General features: G+C 44.0%; 1 protein-coding gene across 1 annotated transcript in view; it reads right to left on the bottom strand.

Moving 5' to 3' along the window:
• PGS1 (phosphatidylglycerophosphate synthase 1) overlaps positions 1-20046 on the bottom strand; it is a 118088-nt gene that overhangs the window by 14615 nt on the left and 83427 nt on the right. Inside the window, exon 8 of the mRNA XM_029599136.1 lies at positions 3658-3806. Coding sequence (XP_029454996.1) covers positions 3658-3806 — 149 coding nt within the window. The remainder of the gene's footprint in view (positions 1-3657; positions 3807-20046) is intronic.

Below are 20046 nucleotides of genomic sequence, written 5' to 3'. Positions count from 1 at the left end.
CATGGTAGTATCTGCTGCGCCTTACAGGTTACCCCAGTATCAGTTAGTTTTGCTTGACATGCTTTGCTTATGGACTTGGCCGTAAAAGCCATCCTGTGTTTTTTCCTTAATGTCTGCACATCAATACCCCAGACTGTAAAAAAAAAAAAAAAACCCCAAAAAAAAAAAACATCATGGCTCATGTTGGTTGTCTGAATCCAAGTTTCTCTTTCCTTTCAGCCTGCACCCCCCTCCTTCGAAGTAGAGAGCAATGTTGCAGTTGCATCAAAAGCATCAAGGCTTATTGGTTAAGGATAGTAACTGCTGCTCTGAGCAGCCCCATGCTCAACACTTCTGCAGACCATAAAAGTCAAGATCCTCATTGATTGCTGTCTAAATCCAATTCCCCTTTTCCCCTGCCACTGAAGCAGAGAGCAATGTTGGAGTTGCATCAAAAGTATCAAGGTTTATTGGTTAAGGGTAGTATTACCACCTTATCAGCAAATTACCCCCATGCACCGCTTTCTTTGCTTCCTTTAGGACTTGGCCAAAGAAGCAGTCCTGTGCTTTTTCTAAAAACCAACTCTGTCAGAGTTCACCTCACTGCTATAGCAGCATACTATGAAAACTGGGAGGGCATGCCTGTTTCTCACCAGCTGACCAATGCTAGAGTTCTGAAAGGTCTCATGAATCTAAAATGTCTAATTAAAGATTTGCCTGTTCCTTGAGAACTAAATGCAGTCCATTAGTATAAGCACATCTAAAATTTCTCTTTAGAAAGATCTATTTTTAATAGCAGTTACTTCATCAGTCTTGCATCTTCGGCACTTCTTCTCTCTTCCCCTGTTGGTGTTTGAGTGTCACACTTTGAACCACATGATTCAAAGCACATCATTCAGGCCCTGACAAGGAAGGAGGGAGGAGACGCCAGAGGAAGTGCAAGGCTACCATCCTCTTCCTGTTTGAAATAATAGGAGCCAGTAAGTAAGGGGTTATGGGTAGGATGTGGGAAGGGTAGATTGCGCTGACCACTACCACCAATTTTTTTCTCCAAGAAGGGCCAACGAGAAAGGAAATAATGCCATTCATTTTGAAAGGTTCGTCAGTCTCCTGTGGTAAATTTGGTCAGGACTGGGCAATTCCTCGGCAAGGGCTAAATTTTGTGGCCCCTACTACGGTCACACAATCACAGAAAACTGGGAACCTTGGTTAACACTGACAGCTTTAAAGTAACGTTTAGCAGTCCAACTCCAGCTGTATGTCTCTCTTTCTTTTATTTGCTGTCAAATGTCACTTTCCACAAGTTTATTTTTTTAACTAACATACAGGCCCATTCAATAAAGTCCATGTGAGAGCCGGTGCTCCGAGGCGAGCCCAGGCACCTCTCCTGGGCACACGATTCCTTATTTAAATTCGGGCCCGAGCCTCCTTATTGGCGGAAGTGGCGGCGGTCAGCAGACGCTTAATTTTTTTACTGGCGTCTGTTATTGAACCCGCTGACAGCCACGGGTTTGGAAAACAGACGCCAGCAAAGTTGAGTGTCCGTTTTCCAATCCATGGGCAGATTTTTTTTTCTTTTAAATAAGTTTTGGGGTTTGTTTGTTTTTTTGTTTGGTTTTTTTTTTGTTTTTTTTTAACTTTTGTGGCCTCCGACTTAATATCCCTATGATATTAAGTCGGAGGGTGTACAGAAAAGCAGTTTTTTCTGCTTTTCTGTACATTTGCCCGGTGCCATCTGAAATTAACTCCTGCCGTTGCCTTTGGCAGGCGTTAATTTCTGAGAGTAAAATGTGCGGCTTGGCTGCACATTTTACTTTCTATATTGCGGGTACTAACTAATAGGCTCATCAACATACATTTGCATGTGATGAGCGCTATTAGTTTCGGGGGGGGGGGGGGGGGGGGGTTGGCCACACGTTTTCCACGCGCTATTACCCCTTACAGTATAATGGGTAATAATGGTGCGTCAAAAACACTCGGCCAAGCGTACCGTGTATCGGCCTGATACTGAAGAGTGATCTCAGCTGGCTCTATCTGATATTAACCCCTTCCTCACTAACTGCTTGTAACTATGAAACACTGCCGCCTCCTGTCCAGTAACAGTTTTTAAATGACATTTATAATGAAACTACTGTTTTGCCACACATCTATACCTTTTATCATTAGTTATTCTATCTTTTCAGCCTTGCATGACGAGAACAACAAAAATGTCCTTTAGAGGCTTCATAACTGGCAGATAGATTACTTGTGTTTGGGAGATTGTTTATTGCTGGATTGGTAGGTGTCATGTAGTCTGTCTAGAGTTTGTTTGTAATGTATTTATGTATCCTTTATTATGTTACCCACTTATGATTATACATTGTGCAGGATAGAAACATTTTAAATAAATAAATCCATCCAAGGCCCTTACAGCCATGTATTAACAAGGAACACTGACTCACTAAAGCCTGTGGTCAAGGCGATACCTGCCAGTCATATCCTTTGAGCCCTTGTCATGACTGGAGCAGGGACAGTGGGCTCCTGGGCCTATGTCCTGAGCAAGGCACCAAAATGAATGAATAGCAAAGTTGGTTCCCCAGGCTTTACCTTGGCCCCGGAGTGGGAGTAGACACCGATGGACCCATGTCCATTGGTTCCCCACGGCCCCTGGGAGTCGAGTTGAAGAACCAGACACTGGAGTTGAATAACCAGATTTTCTTGATCAATCGAGCCCAACAACCCTTGGAGGTCATTTGATTGCATAGATGGCACCCCCAGACGTCATGTGATGCCCCCAAGTAGAGGAGACACACTTCATGCGGATCCGTATTGGACATGGTCTACAGGCATCAGCAAAAACCCGACGCCATGAAAATGCACACTCCATGAAGTTAGCAAGTAGCTCATTTAAAACAAATTGAAGGAAATTCTTTTCAACTCAGCACATAATTACGCTCTGGAATTCATTGCCAGAGGATGTGGTTACAGAAGTTAGTGTAACTGGGTTTAAAAAAGGTTTGGATAAGTTCCTAGAGGATAAATCCATAAACTGCAATGACGGTAATTAATAAGCAATAGTAGCTTGTGATCTATCTAATGCTTGGGTAAATGGCAAGTACATGTGCCTTGGATTGACCACTGTTGGAAACAGGATACTGGGCTTGATGGACCCTTGGTCTGACTAAGTATGGAGGGTGGCCAATGTAACCCCAATATTTAAAAAAGGGCTCCAGGGGCGATCCGGGTAACTATAGATCAGTGAGCCTGACTTCAGTGCCAGGAAAAATAGTGGAAACTATTCTAAAGATAAAAATCGTAGAGCATATAGAAAGACATGGTTTAATGGAACTCAGTCAACATGGATTTACCCAAGGGAAGTCTTGCCTAACAAATCTGCTTCATTTTTTTGAAGGGGTTAATAAACATGTGGAGAAAGGTGAACCGGTAGATGTAGTGTATTTGGGCTGCAGTTTTCTTTCTGGGACAAATGTAGTGTATTTGGGCTGCAGTTTTCTTTCTGGGACAAATGATTGATTTTAAAAAATGGAGAGAAAATATATTGAAAAAAAAAAAAAAAATATATATATATATATATATATTTTTTTTTTCAATATATTTTCTCTCCATTTTTTTTAAATCAATCATTTGTCCCAGAAAGAAAACTGCAGCCCATTCCTGCTATCCTACAACTCTGCGCACCTGATGCAGCTGCTCCTGCAGTTCCTGACTCACTGTCACAATAGCAATCTGAGCTTCCAGGTCCCGATGAACTGATCTGTACCCAAAGTTGGGAGAACCAATCAGAGTGAGACAAGGCAGACTGTGTCCTTTCTGGTAAAGCCACAAACCTGCAGGAGAGAGAGAAACAAGAAGTGACAATCTGTGGAAAATTCCAATCCTTTATTCTGTGCCTCCCTGTTACTCCCTTCTCCCCTATCTCCCAATGAAGTGTAGCATCCACTTCATCCCTCACCCCCATCCAAGTACAAAAGCACCCAAAGAACTTCATCTTTCTCTGTTCTGTCTAGTAACTCACTGCCTGCATTTGTGTGCTGACATGGGGTGGACATGAGAAGAGAAGTGACTGATTAGGACAGTAACAAAGTCTGGACGATTTCCAACTTAGGTTTGACCTCAGTTCAAATCCCTCTGGATTTACTGTAAATATAAAAAAATCCTGGGATAAAGGAATAAAGATACATTTGTACTTCCTGCATGGAAGCATATTTCCTTTCATCTTACCTGCCCTGAAAGGTCTCATTTTGCTTTTATAAGGGAATCTTTTTTCCCTTATTCTTCCCCATCCATTTCTCATGTATAGTCTCTTGCCTTACCCCTTTGACTCATCAAGGAGCCATTATGCACAGCCTTCATAAAACTTACTTCTCCCAGTGACTCACACAACAATCTCAGGCAGCACTTGATAACCTTCACGTGAGAACTTCTCATATCCAGACATGCACGTTAAACCTCATACACCAAGTGTGGCTGTGTGAACAAAGATCTTCTTGGGGAATATCTGTCCCATAGGAGCAGTGCCCATGGTCTCTGTTCCTCATACTGCATGCATTCCGTTTAAAGTGGGTATATAAGAGCAGGAGGAATGTCCAAACAGTTTATTTCCTCAACATCCACCAGCACATGCTAGCACTGCTGCTGGTTCAGATGTAGGAAAAGGTGACAGAGGGAAGGAGATGTAACTGAAGGGATATGGAGACTTGTTGAGAAAGAGAAGGGTATGGGCTGTACAGGAGAGAGACAGGAAGATAATCATAAAGTGAAAGGAAGGAGAAAGAGTGGGAGAATTGGAAGGAAAATTTCATCCAATTGTGGCACATTGAGAACTCTATGCAGACCTTGACAGATTGAGTGGGGTTCCCTTTCCAAACATTTTGGCACCAACATCCTGTACAATGGCCCATATTAGACCAAGCTACAGAATAATTCAAGGACAACTTTCAAAACAATTTAGTCAAGTAACAAAGCAGTTACCTGGGTAAATTCCTCAAGCTGAAAACTGCACTCCCCTCAGTGACTAAGTCCAGTCATAGAACTGCGCTTGCTGTGAGACTTACAACTTGACCACAGATGCTGCTCTTGTCACCACAGTCTCTTGCCTTTACAACCATTCATTGCATTAAAGAACTCTTTCAGCTGTTACTGTACAAGCCTGACTGCCTGCAAGAGTTTACTCTTTATCCTTATACTCTTATAGTTGGGGAGTGCAGCCACCTCAGGGTGCTGCCCATGCTCAGTGACCTACCTCCTCAGCAGGTCCACCTCTATGGAACTCTATCCCACCTGACTTGAGACAAGAACCCTGCACACTAACATTTAGGAAAAGACTAAAAACTTGGCTTTTTAAAAAAGCATTCCCAGGCCTAGATTAAAACCGCCACCCAACAGCACTAACTATTATTCAAAAACTGGTTTGAAAAAAGAAACCACACTCATACTCAGCACCCTTTTATCACATTACACAACTGTATCATATAGATTCATTCTTACTATACAACTATGCAATTGTCTGCAATGTAAGGACTATACTGCTCAGTTATCTCCCCCTTTTCCAGATCCAAGTTAATTCTCCCTGTTTTATTGTAACTTTCTCACTTCCATCCTATTCTTTACTGTGTTTGAAGTTGGAATATTGATTACTATGTTACCCTCTGCTTTACACACATTGTTAATTGTAAACCGGGTTGATGTGATTGTCATGAAATTCGGTATAAGAAAAATAATAAATAAATAAATCAATTTCCTCTAGTCCTACTGCTGCTCCATGCTTGTTAAGCTTGCAATCTTTCCTTGGAAACTCAAAGCAACCATAACCACTTTGTGCAAAGGTTTGTCGTCTCCCCTTTTAACCATCCACCATTCCAGGTAAAGGGCATTAAAACAATACTCAGGGCCATCATTTATTTTATTCAGCCTCTCGTCTATTACTTCCTCTGCATGTGTCCCAAGCATGCTTAAATTTCTTCTGTTATGGTTTACTACCATTCTCTCAAAATCTCTTTTCCCACTCACATGAGGTTCACAATACCAGTCACTCTCTATCATACTACCCAGCCAAACCCAGTTCTCACATAACCCGCAGGCCTAAATTTCCTGGGGAATGGTATCCACATTGCCTGAGGCTTTTTGCCCTCTACCTTCCTTTCTGACAGAACTCAATTCTTTTCTACTTTCCAATTTCACAAAGTATTCCCTCATGTTTCCTTGGCTTCTCCTTTCTTCAACTTCATATTAAGAGCCCTACTCCTTGAATTGCCTTTTCTATGGAAAATGCCACCATCTCACACTTTACCAAAGCTTGATAAATATCTGAATACTTCCATCATATCTTCCCTTTCTCTTTTCTGTATAATTTCAGGTTCTTCCACTCAAATCATGCAGCCTTTAGGAACATTCTAGAACACACATACATACCACATTGACATGTGCACAAGCAGAAGTTTCTTGATGCCATAAATGACTCATGGAGCAGCTGATCCTAGAAGCAACAAGAGGGGGAACTATTTTACATCTAGTCCTCCGTGAAATGCACAACCTGGTGCAAGGGATTATTGTGATTGAGCCACTTAGCAATAGGGAACTGATAAGCATGGGGGTAACCTGCACAGAGCAGCAATTACTACCCTTAACCAATAAATCTTGATGCTTTTAACACAACTACATCACCACTCTCTGCTTCATTTAATTTATTGTAATCTAAATACCGGCATTCTGTGATCAATCACAACAGTTTACAGCAAAAATAATAGAAATAAAAAATATGAAAACAAAATCATAAAATTACATTAAAATAAACAATAAAAAAAACTTTGGCATAAAATAACAGAATAAAACAATTCAATGCACTTCATAAACAAATGAAAGACCTCAATCATTTGAGATTTTCCAATTCTATCTTACTGCCTTATAGTCACCTAATTCCGATAACTCACCTAATTTACGTTCAATGAGAGCTTTCATACGCCTGTTTAAACAGATATGTTTTCCAATTTTTTTTTTAAAACCGAAGTCGCTTTGCAATCTTAGTTCAGAAGGTAAAGTGTTCCAAAGTGTTGGTCCTACAATAGATAACTCTTTCTCTTACCTCGCTTACTTTAACAGTGATGGAGGAGGGGGAGTGGAAGAAGAATTGGATTCAGACATGGGCCCTGACTTTTACAATCTGAGGTACTGATACGCAGACCTAAGTTAAAAAGCACAGGACTGATTCTAAGGCCAAGCAAAACAAGTCAGCACTGACTGAATTTTCAAGGCGGCTCAACAAATAACTGCACAGAGTGAGAAATTACTACTTACCTGAATTTCCTTTTAAGACAGTCAGATGAATCCAGAACAAGTGGGTTATGCACCTCTACCAGCAAATAGAGATGGAGCAAATTGATGTCACTGCAGGAGTGTATATACTGTGACATCAGCCTGCCAGTATTCTCTTTAAAAGAAATTGTGGGCAGACTAGCAACACTTGATTAAAAACAGATAACCATTTCAATACTCAGCCAACAGGCCACACTGAGCTCAGACAAGAATGTGTTAACACTAGTCTAGGGACTAGACAAACATGTAATATGTAGCTATGCAGGAGGACCATAATACAATCATTCGGGAGGGAAGCTGGATTCATCTGACTGTCCTAAAAAAATTAAAAAAAGGAAATTATCAGGTAAGAAGTAATTTCTCATTTCTTAGTGAGAAGACAGACAAATCAGAACAAGCTACTCCTGAATAGGGCGGAAGACTGCCCACGGTCCAGTCAAAACTGCACGAGCAAAGGCTGCGTCCTCCAGAGCTTGCACATCCAGACGATAATACCTGGAAAAAGTGTGTAATGAGAGGACTTTGTCGCAGCTCAGCAAATGTCGATGGGAGACACAATCTAACCTCCGCCCAGGACACTGCCTGAGCCCTAATGGAATGAGCCCTGACCTGACTAGATAGCGGCTTCTCAGCATCAACTTAAGCAGCGTGACTATCTCCTTAATCCATAACCAACCTCGTTTCCTTGGTGAGGTTGCAGAGTTATCTCCTTAATCCAGCAAACTACTGTAGCCCGCAAGGCCTGCTTTCCCTGCCTAATACCACTGTGAAGGACAAACAGACGATCCGTTGTCTGTAAAGGTTTAGTAACCTCCAGATACCTCTTGACATCCAAGGGTCACAACAGACGATACTCTTCTACATCTCTCTCTCTCTCTCTGTCCAGAGATGGCAGGGAGATAGACTGATTCAAGTGAAAGTCAGAGAAAGGGAACAGTATGCAGCTGTACCACCCCTGGAATCACCGGGAGAAATGGCCTCGACAAGTATGGTTTCCCACACTTCTAGACCTCTCAGTCAGGGATCCCATTCGTCTGGGAGTAGCTCCCACTCTCATAACTCAAGATCAGGGTCGGTTGCGCCATCCCAACCTCCAATCCCTAGCCCTGACAGCATGGATGTTGAAAGCTTGATCTTACAACCACTCAATCTTTCATCCAATATATCTCAAGTGCTTATAGCTTCACGTAAACCTTCCACACGAAAGAACTATTCTTCTAAATGGAAGAGATTCTCTCTATGGTGCAGGCAAAAGACTATTGATCCTTTCACCTGCCCCACTACTTCTCTTCTAGACTATTTATACCATCTTTCAGAATCTGGTCTCCAGACTTCATCTGTAAGAGTACACTTAAGTGCAATCTCTGCTTACCATAACAAAATGGGAGATGCACCAATATCTACACAACCTCTTATCACCAGGTTCATGAGAGGTTTAACTCAACTTAAACCACCAATTCGGCCTCCAGTCATGGCATGGGACCTGAACTTGGTCTTAACAAGACTCATGCGTTCCCCTTTCGAACCCATAGATTCTTGTGATCTTAAATTTCTCACGTGGAAAACTATCTTCCTCATAGCCATTACATCAGCTAGAAGGGTTAGTGAGTTACAAGCACTGGCCACATATGAACCTTACACTAAGTTTCTACATGACAGAGTGGTTCTCTGAACACATCCAAAATTCCTTCCCTAGGTAGTTACGGAATTCCACTTAAACCAATCCATAGTTTTACCCACATTCTTTCCAAGACCTCATTCTCATCAAGGAGAACGAGCCTTACCCACCTTGGACTGCAAACGTGCATTGTCTTTCTACATAAACCGCACAGCAGTCCACAGGAAATCTAAACAACTTTTGGTTTCTTATAATCCAAACAAACCAGGGAAGGCAGTGGCTAAGCAGACTTTATCAAACTGGCTAGCAGACTGCATACAGTTTTGTTAAGAACAAGCAGGCCTTCCTCTCCAAGGGCGAGTAACGGCACATGCAGTCCGAGCAATATCAACCTCAGTAGCACATTGACATTTGTAAAGCAGCAACATGGAGTTCTCTTCACACCTTTGCAGCTCATTACTACCTAGATAAAGAAGGACGACAAGATTCAGCCTACGGACAATCTGTCTTAAAGAACTTGTTTCCAGTTTAAACCCAACTCCTTCTACAACCAATCTGCTGTGATCTTCGGCTGATTCATTTCAACAACAATACTTCACTGTTGACTCAATCACAAATGACTCAGCCTCTAGCTTGCTAATCACCCATATGTGAGGACTAGCATCCTGCTTGTCCTGGGATAAAGCAAAATTGCTTACCTTGTAATAGGTGTTATCCCAGGACATAGTCCTCACGAAACCCACCCGCCACCCCGCGGAGTTGGGTCCGATACGTTTTATTATTTTATTTTTGCTAAAGCTTATTGCTACATACGAGACTGGAGTGAGACCCCTGTGGCAGGGAATATCATGGCATGCCGGGCATGCTCAGTAGCCTCAGGCAGCCAGTCAAAAGTTTATAGAAACTTTGACAGAAGTTTTCCCGCGTTCGGGCTCCGTCTGTGACGTCACCCATATGTGAGGACTACATCCTGCTGTCCTGGGATAACACCTATTACAAGGTAAGCAATTTTGCTTTCTTATGGGCCTTCAACAGGGTAAATATTACTATGTAATTGCATCTTTTCAAGAACTAGGCTGAAAGATAAATGAAGCTGGACCCTCCAAGAGAATCGGATCTCAATTTAGGACACTTTCATCCCCTAGGAATCAAAACCGGAAAATCAGCCTATATTCTCACAAGATCTGCATGCCAAAGGACAGCTTGGCTAATTCGGAGCTATTAGAATGGCCTGAAAAAATGTTTCACTATCATTCTCAAGATCCTGACTTAGAAGCCAGGGAGGAAACATACACAACAGCTGTTCTTCCAGCTACATCTGGACCAAAATGTGTGTCTCTTTGGAGCTGTACTTCCAGTGATAACTGAAGAACCAGAAGGCCTTGGCATTCCTGCAAATCAACATTAGGACCATGTGTAGAGGTTCCATAACTCCACTATCTTCTAAAAGTCTCATGGCTGCTCTCCCACTCTCTGGGAACCAATATATCTCTGAAGAATCAAGTCAGACTGGATGTTTCCCAGACCCACAATATGGGTCATGGAAATTGCAGAAGATTCTGCTCTGCCCATTGAAAAATGGATAGCTTGTTTCCTTGGAGACCCCTCGACTCTGGGTATGTCTGTCCCATAAAAGTCACTGCCTTGGAATTGTCAGAAAGAACCCAGACTGCCGTTTCCAATTTGAAAGCCCTAGTTTCCAGCCTGTTGATGGACCACGTACTCTCCTTTTGTGACCTGAGCGCTAGAAGCAACCCAGCCCTCATAGTGAGCTCCTCACCTCAACCATCTTGCATCTGTTTTGAGGAGCACCCACTGAGGAGGTTCTAGACTCATTCTCCTCAGCATGTTCTGTAGCATTGTTCCCCAAAAGAGGTTTTACCTCCCCAACCCTGGAAAAGGAAGACAAACTTTGCAGTCCTGAAACTGAGGGGTCAGCAAGACAGATAAAAAAAAACTGCAGAAGATATGCATGAGCCCTGGCCCAATGAACTAAACCTAAAGAGGCTGCCATAAAGCTAAAGTGCTATACATAATCATAAGGTCTGATAACCCTCTAAGCAAGAAATTTCCCTGCCTGACTCATAACTGGAACCACACTTTCTTGAATCAGATATGCTTGGCCTGCTTTGGCATCAAAGACAGATTCCAAATATTCCAGAGACTCTGAAGAAACGGCTTGCTCTTGACAAAATTGACTACCCAGCCCTAAGTCTCCTAAATTTGCACAATTCTATTGGACATTGTAAAGGCCTTCCTGGTGGGACTTGGTCCTGTTCAACAGTCACAGAGGTAAGGACGAACCATAATCCATTCTTTTTGTAAGAAAGCTGCTACTGTTATCTTGGAAAGGTTCTTGGAGCCATGGCAAGATCAAAATGGGAGTGATCTGAACTGAAAGTTTTTCTGTTTTTCAGGATGCAAAGATGGGAATATAAAAGTAAGCCTTGGAAAGATGTCAAGAAGAGAACCTCACAGTGCTGCACAGTCACCAGTACGTCGTACCAGAGGGTTTACATACTGAAATGGGAAATGAGAAGATTGCCTTTTACCCTTTCAAATTGAAGATGGGTCTATATGAACAGTTCTTCTTTAGGTTCACAAAATAAATGGGGTACTGTTCATGCATAAACTACTCGAATATAGTATGAACAATCAACCCTCATGGTGGGCTAAACATATGGAGAGACCATATAGAATTGGGAACCGAAGTGGCAAGAACTAGGTTGCAGCCATGAAAATATTTGGGACTACTCCTAGTAAAATTCTTGAATGCAAACATCTACAAGCACCTTGGAGGTGAACCACAAGCCTTCACTGGGTGGAACAACTGGACACAGCAGAACCAGCAGATTCATTTCTTGACTTTATGGCTATTTGAAAGAACTCATTTCTTCTTCTGAAACTGGACTGGGAAGACGACTGCTTCCCCTAGTTCCTTTACAATTGTTTAAGTCTTTGCCAAAGAAAATTTCTCATTTGAAAATAAGCTTTCTTAGGCTTACAGAATTAGAAGAGATACCAATAAGGTAATATAAAGCATCCTCCAAAAAAGCAGCCCTGGAAGCTGAGCCACCCTCCTGCCTTTCCTGATGCTGCTGTACCCAGCACAAGCACCTGAACTACACTGACATCACAGATAGTGATCTGCATCGATAAAGACATGAATGAAAAAGCATATTTCAATAGAACCTAAATTTTTCTATCCTGGTGATCTTTAAGGGCTTTGCCCCCTATTACTGGAATAAGTTTTTTTGCAGGCATTCCTACTGCATCTGAAAAAAGGCATAGTGTGACATCTTGTGGAAAAGAGTACAACTTGTTGAAGCCTGGACACCTTTCAACTTTTCTCAGGGGATTCCCACTCCATTAGAAACATATCCAGCACTTCTGAATACAGAGGAAAGGCTTTGGATACCCTACAGATTCCTTACAGAACAGGGTCCATAATGAAACCTCTTCAACCTGAAAAACTGACATCCTAAGGGTTATAATCCACCTGAAATACAGGATATGTTTTTTTTAATCCTTCAGGACCAAAAAAAAAAATGGAGGTACTCTCCAACAGAGTCCACTGCTTCAAACACCAGTGGGGATAATTAGGCTTTTGTCGTCATCTCATATCCAGTGGCTGAAATGACTAGGGCAGAGCCCTGACACATGCTGGCTGCAGGCCTCATCTTCACTAAACCTCTAAACACAGGTCTGTTGTAAAATGCTAAAGAAAAACAAATCTTCTGGGGAGAAATCCCTTAGAGAGAAAGGGCAGGGGCCTAGCATAGATTTACCACTGATTTCCCCCACATGAGAGAATACCACAGGCCTCATCCCTCAAGGACGCAAGGTCTCAGGTCATGAGACCTTGTAAAGGTTGATCCTTTGTAAACCATTGTGATGGCGATCCCGAACGACGGTATATAAAACTTGATAAATAAATAAATGAGAAGAAACAGGCACGAATGATCCACAGGATACATATGAAATGGAGGTCATTCCTGCCAAAATAGCTACCTCTGAGGAGAAAATAAAAATGGACTCAAGATCCCTGCACACTGAAGTGACCGCCACCAAAAATATGACCTTCCAGGTTAGGTATTTCAGGTCACAGGTGCATAGCAGCTCAAAATGAGCTTTCATCAGCTGAGCTACCATGTTGAGGTCCCAAGACAGCGCGAGGCCTCAGGGAGGCTTGAAACTGAAGCATCCCCACATGAAAAGTACAACTATATGCTGAACAGAGATGGGCATACCATCTACACCTTGGTGATATGCACCAACTGCACTGAGATGAAGTCTAATGGAGTTGATCTTCAAGCCAGCCTACAATAGGTGTAGAAGGTAATTGAGCAGTTTTTGTGTGGGCAATATCTAGGGCCTTCTGCTCGCATACTTCAGTCCGTTTGGACTGCATTCTAGTAGAAAGCTTTCCACCCAAGGCATGTCCTCTGAAAAATCAAGCAGCTGCAGAATCAACCTCTCAACATCCAGTCTGTGAGCAACAGTGCCTGGAGGTTGGGATGCCACAGCCTGTTCTGATCTTGCGTGATAAGATCTAGGGAAGTCCCCAGACTGATCGGTTTCTGGATGGACAACTCCCAAAGGAGTGGAAACCAGACCTGTCTCGGCCAATGAGGGGCTATGAGAATCATAGTCCTCCTGTCTCGCAAAGCTTCAAGAGAGTCTTTGGGATTAGAAGAATCTGAGGATACGCATACAGAAGACCCCTGCCCCAATGTCGGGCAAAGGCATCTGGGGCTTGTTTGCCATCTGACCTGTACAGGGAGCAGAACTGAGTCACCTTCCTTTTGAAGGACGATGCAAACCAGTCCACATCTGGGTTCTGCCAGAGGCGGAAGATCCAGTTTGCCACCCCCTGGTCCAGAGACCACCCATGAGGGTCTGAAGGCATGACTCAATCTGTCCACTATCACATTCTCCATTCCATCCATATACATAGACCTGAGTATCATCCCGTGAGTCAGGCCCAAGGAGCAGATCTGGACCACGTCCTGACACAAGAGGTATGACCCTGCGCCTCCCTGCTTGTTGACATACCACGTCGCAACTTGGCTGTCTGTTTACATCAGGACAATTCTGCTGGACAGCCACTCTCTGAAAGCCCACAGCATTTACCTGATCGCCCAGAGCTCCAGGAAGTTCATCTAACACCGTGCTTCATGGACGGACCATATGCCTTGGGTGCAGAGCCTTTCTACATGAGCTCCCCACCCCAAGGTGGATGCATCCATGTTTAGGACAATTTGGTTAGGGGGAGTTTGGAAAGATATTCTCCTTTCCAAATTCGAGAGAGCCCACCACCAGGACAAAGAGTCCCGGATAGACGGAGTGGCTCAGATGTGAGCCCAGATGCTCTGCATGGCCTGGTGCCACTGCAACCTCAGTGGCACTGGGCTCTGCGCATGTGTAAGCATGCCAAAGGAGTAACAGTCGGTTGCAGCCATGTGGTCCAAAAACCTCAACATGTGCCGAGTGAAACCTGCTGGCTCTGTTGAATCATCGCCACTATGGACGCGCGGGAGTGCAGCAGGAAGGCTCTTGCCTGAGCCGTGTCTAGCAGGGCTCCTATGAAGTCCAATCAAGGTGACAGGTTGAAATGAGACTTTGGGTAGTTGATGACAAACCCTAGTGACTCCAACATCAGGATGGACAATTGCAAGGACTGATCGGCCCCTATCTGAGAGGTGCTCTGACCAGCCAATCATCCAAGTACGGGAAAACATGCACTTTCACAGTCTGTGGTGCGCCCCCACCATGGCCAGACATTTTGTGAAGACACGTGTGGCCGACGCTAGCCCAAACGGCAACACTCTGTACTGGAATTCCTGTTTTCCCCACCACAAATCTGAGATACTTCCTATGTCCTGGGAAGATCTCGATGTGAGTGTATGCGTCCTTTAAACTAAGGGAGGATAGCCTGTCCCCTTTTTGCAAGAGGGGAATCAGGGTGCCCAGAGAAACCATCTTGAACTTTTCTTTGTTGAGAAACTTGTTCAAGGTTCTTATGTCTAGGATGGGGCAGAGTCCCCCTGTTCTCTTTGGAATCAGGATGTACAGAGAGTAGAATCCCTGCCACTTCTGCCTTGGTGGGATGGGCTCAACCTCTCTGGCCATTAAGAGGGTGGAAAGCTCCCATAACAGTACCTCCTGATGTACTATTTGCCCCCAAAACAGGCATGAGGGGCAATTTGGCGGGACACCCAATAGGTTTAATTGGTAGCTTTGACGAACAATGGACAGAACCCAAGGCTATACTGGGCCACCGATCAACAAAGAACCGTAGCCCGTCCCCGACCGGGGGTCCAGCGCCTCGGGTACAAGTGGCTGACTTATGCTCCCCCTATGATCCAGTCAAAACCCCATCCCAGGATTTGGCTAAGGCTTGGGAGTTCTCTGTTGCCTGGGACGGCCATGTCTGCTCACCTTCTGTGAATGGGAGCAAGGAGCCGGAGGATAGCACTTCCTCTGGCAGCAGAAAGACTTCCTCTGACTCGCAGACCTCCTAGCTGAGGAGGGCGAGTCTGAAGTGCTGGCAGAGAGCTGCTGGAGGGTCTAATGGTGATCCCACAACTGGGTCACCACAACCCTCACCTTATCTCTGAAGAGACTCTCTCCTGTGCACAGCAAGTCAGCGAGTCTTTCCTGTTCCTCCGGTCAGATATCAGAGGCCCGCAGCATGCCATTCTGTAGGTGCCAGTTCCCACTGCAGAGACTCTTGATGCCATCTCGAAAACATTGTAGGTTGAACAAACCTCATGTTTTCCACACTCCAGGCCCTGACACACAAGCAATAAGAAGGGGTTTTACTGCTGTTGAGGCAGTCGTTTGGCCGCCTCTTGCACCTGCTTCCAGAGGTTGCTGGAGTATTGGCTCATGTAGAGCTGGTAAGAGGCAATGCAGACAATGAGCATGGCCCCTTGGAATACTTTCCTCCCAAAAGCATCCATTGCTCTATGAACCTTGCCCGGGGTGCCGAGGCAAGGGTCCAAGAGCTCTTGCCCTTCTTGAAAGCAGATTCGATCTCTTCTCAAATCCAGTAGCCTATTAGATGAGGTAAACCCCTTCTGCCTTCCTGTTGACGGGAGGTACTGTGAGGGGGTGTTCCTAGATCCTCAGTAGCAACTCCTTAAAAATCTCGTGCACTGGAACCGCCACAATCTCTTTAGGAGCCTCCACAAACTGGAGGATTTCTAGCATCCTCCTCAGTCATTAATTGAAAAGAAATGGCCTCCAGCATCATCCGTACAAAACCTGCGAAGATCAAGTCCTCCAGAGGAAACCTCCTTCGCTCATCTGGAGGAGACTATTCTGAAGGGAGACTCTCAGAGTCCTCTGAGAAGGATTCCACGGTGACATTCCCCCAGGGGTCATACAGGGCCTCATTCTCACTGTAGTCCTCGGGATGGGGCCCTGGGTGCTTGGCCTTCATCCAGAGGCACGGGCATCGGTGGCACCGGTGCTGGCCCCAACAAAGCTTGATAGGAGGGGGTGGGCTGCAGGCTCTGTATCCCTGCTGGCCTCGATGGAGCTTCTTCTTCGGAGGAACCGGCAAGGAGCACCGTATCAGTCGGGGGAAGCATCGGTGCCCCGCTGGGCATCAATGGCCTCTTGGGAGCCAGTGCCAGCTGAGTCGGTAACACACTGATAAGCATGTTGAGCTATTCCAGCAGCGGTTACAGCAGGGCGACTGACAGTACAGATACCGGTGGTTCAATGCCCTGTAATGCCCACTGTAGTGCCACCTGGACCATGCACTCCATCTCCTCCTTGAAAATTGCAGATGCCAAAACTGACTGGGAGGCAGGAGAAGTGGCTAAATCTTCCTCAGATCCCAGAGGTGGATCAGCAACTGGCAGCAGGACTGGCAGAGACCATCACGGACCCCTGGCATCGATGGAAGATGGGCACTCTTTGCCGCGGAGTTGCTTTGGGGGCATCAGGGCATAAGCCAGCGCCTTCCCAAGCCCAGCACCATGCATCGGTGAACAGTGCGGATGCTTCCTTGGCTTCCCTCTGTGCTCGGCCCAGTCTTTCCCCAATACCGTAGTCAATGACGACAAACCAACGTCCTCGACCTGGAAGAGACCGACAGAAGTCAGTCTCCAGTGCCCCTGTCCGCCACCAGTGTTAATGGTACAGACGGCCTCGCTGATGCCTCAGTGTCCATCAGTGTGGCTCTTAGGTCCATCGGTGTAGATGCCGCCAATGCAGACAGCTCAGACATCCTCGACCCAAAGAGTTTCTCCATCTTGTCGAGCGCAACGTCCCTTTGGGGGGGGGGGGGGGTCACCTGGGCACACATGCAGCAACCCTGGATGTCATGCGATGCCCCCAGGCAGAGGACATACCTCAAGGGGGATTGTGATGGACATGGTCCTCCGACCCTAGGAGCACTGATGGAAACTGGATGAGGCCATGAAGATTGAAAAGAAAGGGCAAAAATCGAGACACAGTGATGGCAGGCAGTCGACACCAGCGGGCACAAGGTACTGCCACCACAGGGAGGGAGGGGGAATGGAAGCAAAATCACACTTACTAAACCGCCAAAAATCCTAACTGGGGAGACTAGAGGGAACCAAGAGGGACCCGCGTTCAATGAAATTGTGAGAAAACCCAAAAAAGACGGTGGAAAAGTTTCCCAGGGCAATTTCTTAAGGAAAAGCCACTAGCTCACTCAATCACAAGATGAAAGCTCTACGGAAGAAAAGAGACTGAAGAGGGAGCCCGCATGGAATAGGGTATGCTGGGCATGCTCGGTATGCACAGTCAAAGTTCCAGAAACTCTGACATAAGTTTTCCATGCCGGGTTGCATCCGATGTCAATACCCATGTGTGTAAGGACTTCCATCCTACTTGTCCTAGGAGAAATGAATATATTGTACTTCCCTCATACACACACATTAACCCAAACACACAAAACGCTTACAAACACATGGTATGCAGCCCAGATTTGCCAAGATACAGTGGGGCACAATGCACTGATAACAGATGTAGGTGAAAAGCTGTAGGGAAGAGATCCTAACAAACTGAGAAGGAGAAAAGGGGTGAGATACATTGAGCCTGTGATAAGAATGAGATGGAAAAATCCAGAGTTGTATAAGAAGTTGCTCCCATGTCAAAGGAAGACAGCAGAGGGAGTGGCAGTGGCTTCCAGTCACTAAAGGAGAAACGGTAAACTGTGCTTACTGTCACACACACAGAGCTGGTTTGGCCGGTCTCGCAAGTCTCCTACCCATTACCTGGATGTCTCTGGCTAATTTTGGCAATATGCTTATGGACACACCTGGAACTGAAATACTAAATATATCTGAATAAAATCTCTTTCACTAAACCATCTCCTTTACAGAAGGATGGTCACACCAAGGACTCCTGATGAGAGCAGCAATTACCAAAAGACAAGTAGTTACTCATGGTTACTGGTAACAAAATGAGAAAGAGAAGAATCAGGCATTGCAAAGAAAAAGAGCCAGCACCTATATAGCAAACCTACTTAACTACAACAGCACTAACTTTCAGGACTCAAACACCATTATCCCTATCTATAAAACTGAAAAAGGCCCTAGAACACCAAAATACTTCCATTTGGGAGATGCAGATTAGGGAGAAAAAAAAATCAAATTAGGCTGTCATAGATGCCTTACATAGAAATTATATACTAACAGACTCCTCACCTGTCACTGAAGCAAAAAACACAAAATATGAACATATAACTCCTACATTAAAAGCACTATATTGGCTACCAATACAATCAAGAATCCAACATAAAGCATTAACGATCATATTCAATAACTAACCTAAACAATGATCTGCTTGGGGTGTCACTTAAATAGCACAAACCTCAAACTCTGCGATCACAAAGGTTTCCTCTCAATCCCAACATTACAAACCTCTCACTTGTCACAAACAAGAAAAAGAGTGCTGTCTATAGTGGGTCCTGAACTATGGAATTCTATGCCTGAAAACTTAAGAACTACAACAGAGAAAAAGAAATTCTGATAGGATCTGAAAACATGGCTGTTCCAAAACGCATATAACAAACTGTCAGATTACATAATCTCATAATAAAATAAAGTGTCTGATTTCTCAAATCCATATCATCTAAATAAACTTCAATAGAATGATTCCCATGAAAAGTATAGTTATGAACAATTGTATTAATAGACTTTACCACCTCCTACATTCATTACCTGTGAACCATGCCTCAATTAGCATTCAAGATATGTTTTTTCTCTTTGCTGGTCAATTATAATTGTGAATGTTTATGCTGTAAACCGTTAAGATATAGTGATTCTCACTTGGAACGATGAGATATAAAACCTCTAAATAAATACGCCTTGACCAAATATAGAATAAGGGACTACAAATCAGAAATAGAAAGATGCAAACAAAACTGAACTGGAAACCCCAAGAAGCCAGACTGCATGCAGTGCAACACTGGAAAAATGGAAAATGGAATGCATTCCTCTTGTGCTGTACAAAATACAGATGAAAGACGTGCTTCCAAAGCTGACAGAGGAAGGACATTTTCCCAGAAAAGAATGAGCAAGAAGATGAAGATGTCCGAGAGGTCATGGAAACATTACTTTTGGGATTATCTCAACATTAAAGTATTCCTCTTGAGAGTCAAAAATGTTAATTGAAAAGATTTTAGAAATGAAAGTTTGGTTTGACTTTCTTGATTGTATTTCAATGACAATTAAATTTGATAGAAAGGGAACTCTCAAATCCACATTTTCTGCTTTGGGTTTCACCAATAGCATTCTTAATGATGCTGCATCAGAAATCAAATTGAATGATGTTAATACAAAACCCTTCTGAATGAAAAGGTAAATACTAAAGTACTGCGCAGACATCAACCCTTGCTCAAAGGCCAGAGTTTACATGACAAATTAAAATTCTAAGGTGAAAAGAACTTTTCCTAATTTCAAGAAGTTAAGTAAGTCACCTTCAACTATATATTATCCAGATAAAATGGGATATTGTTTCCATTAACATAGATGAAACAGATTCTATGAAGCACTATCAGATTAACAAAAGAAATCTTTATCTACATTGGGTTACTCTGCGGAGTGGAGAGAATGATTTGCTGTGGGGCTGCATGTCACTGGAAGTAGTGAGAT

This window comes from Rhinatrema bivittatum, chromosome 4 (assembly GCF_901001135.1).
Source record: "Rhinatrema bivittatum chromosome 4, aRhiBiv1.1, whole genome shotgun sequence".
NCBI lineage: Eukaryota > Metazoa > Chordata > Amphibia > Gymnophiona > Rhinatrematidae > Rhinatrema > Rhinatrema bivittatum.
The sequence above is the reverse complement of the archived record's forward strand: the minus strand, read 5'-3'. Positions and strand labels throughout refer to the sequence as shown.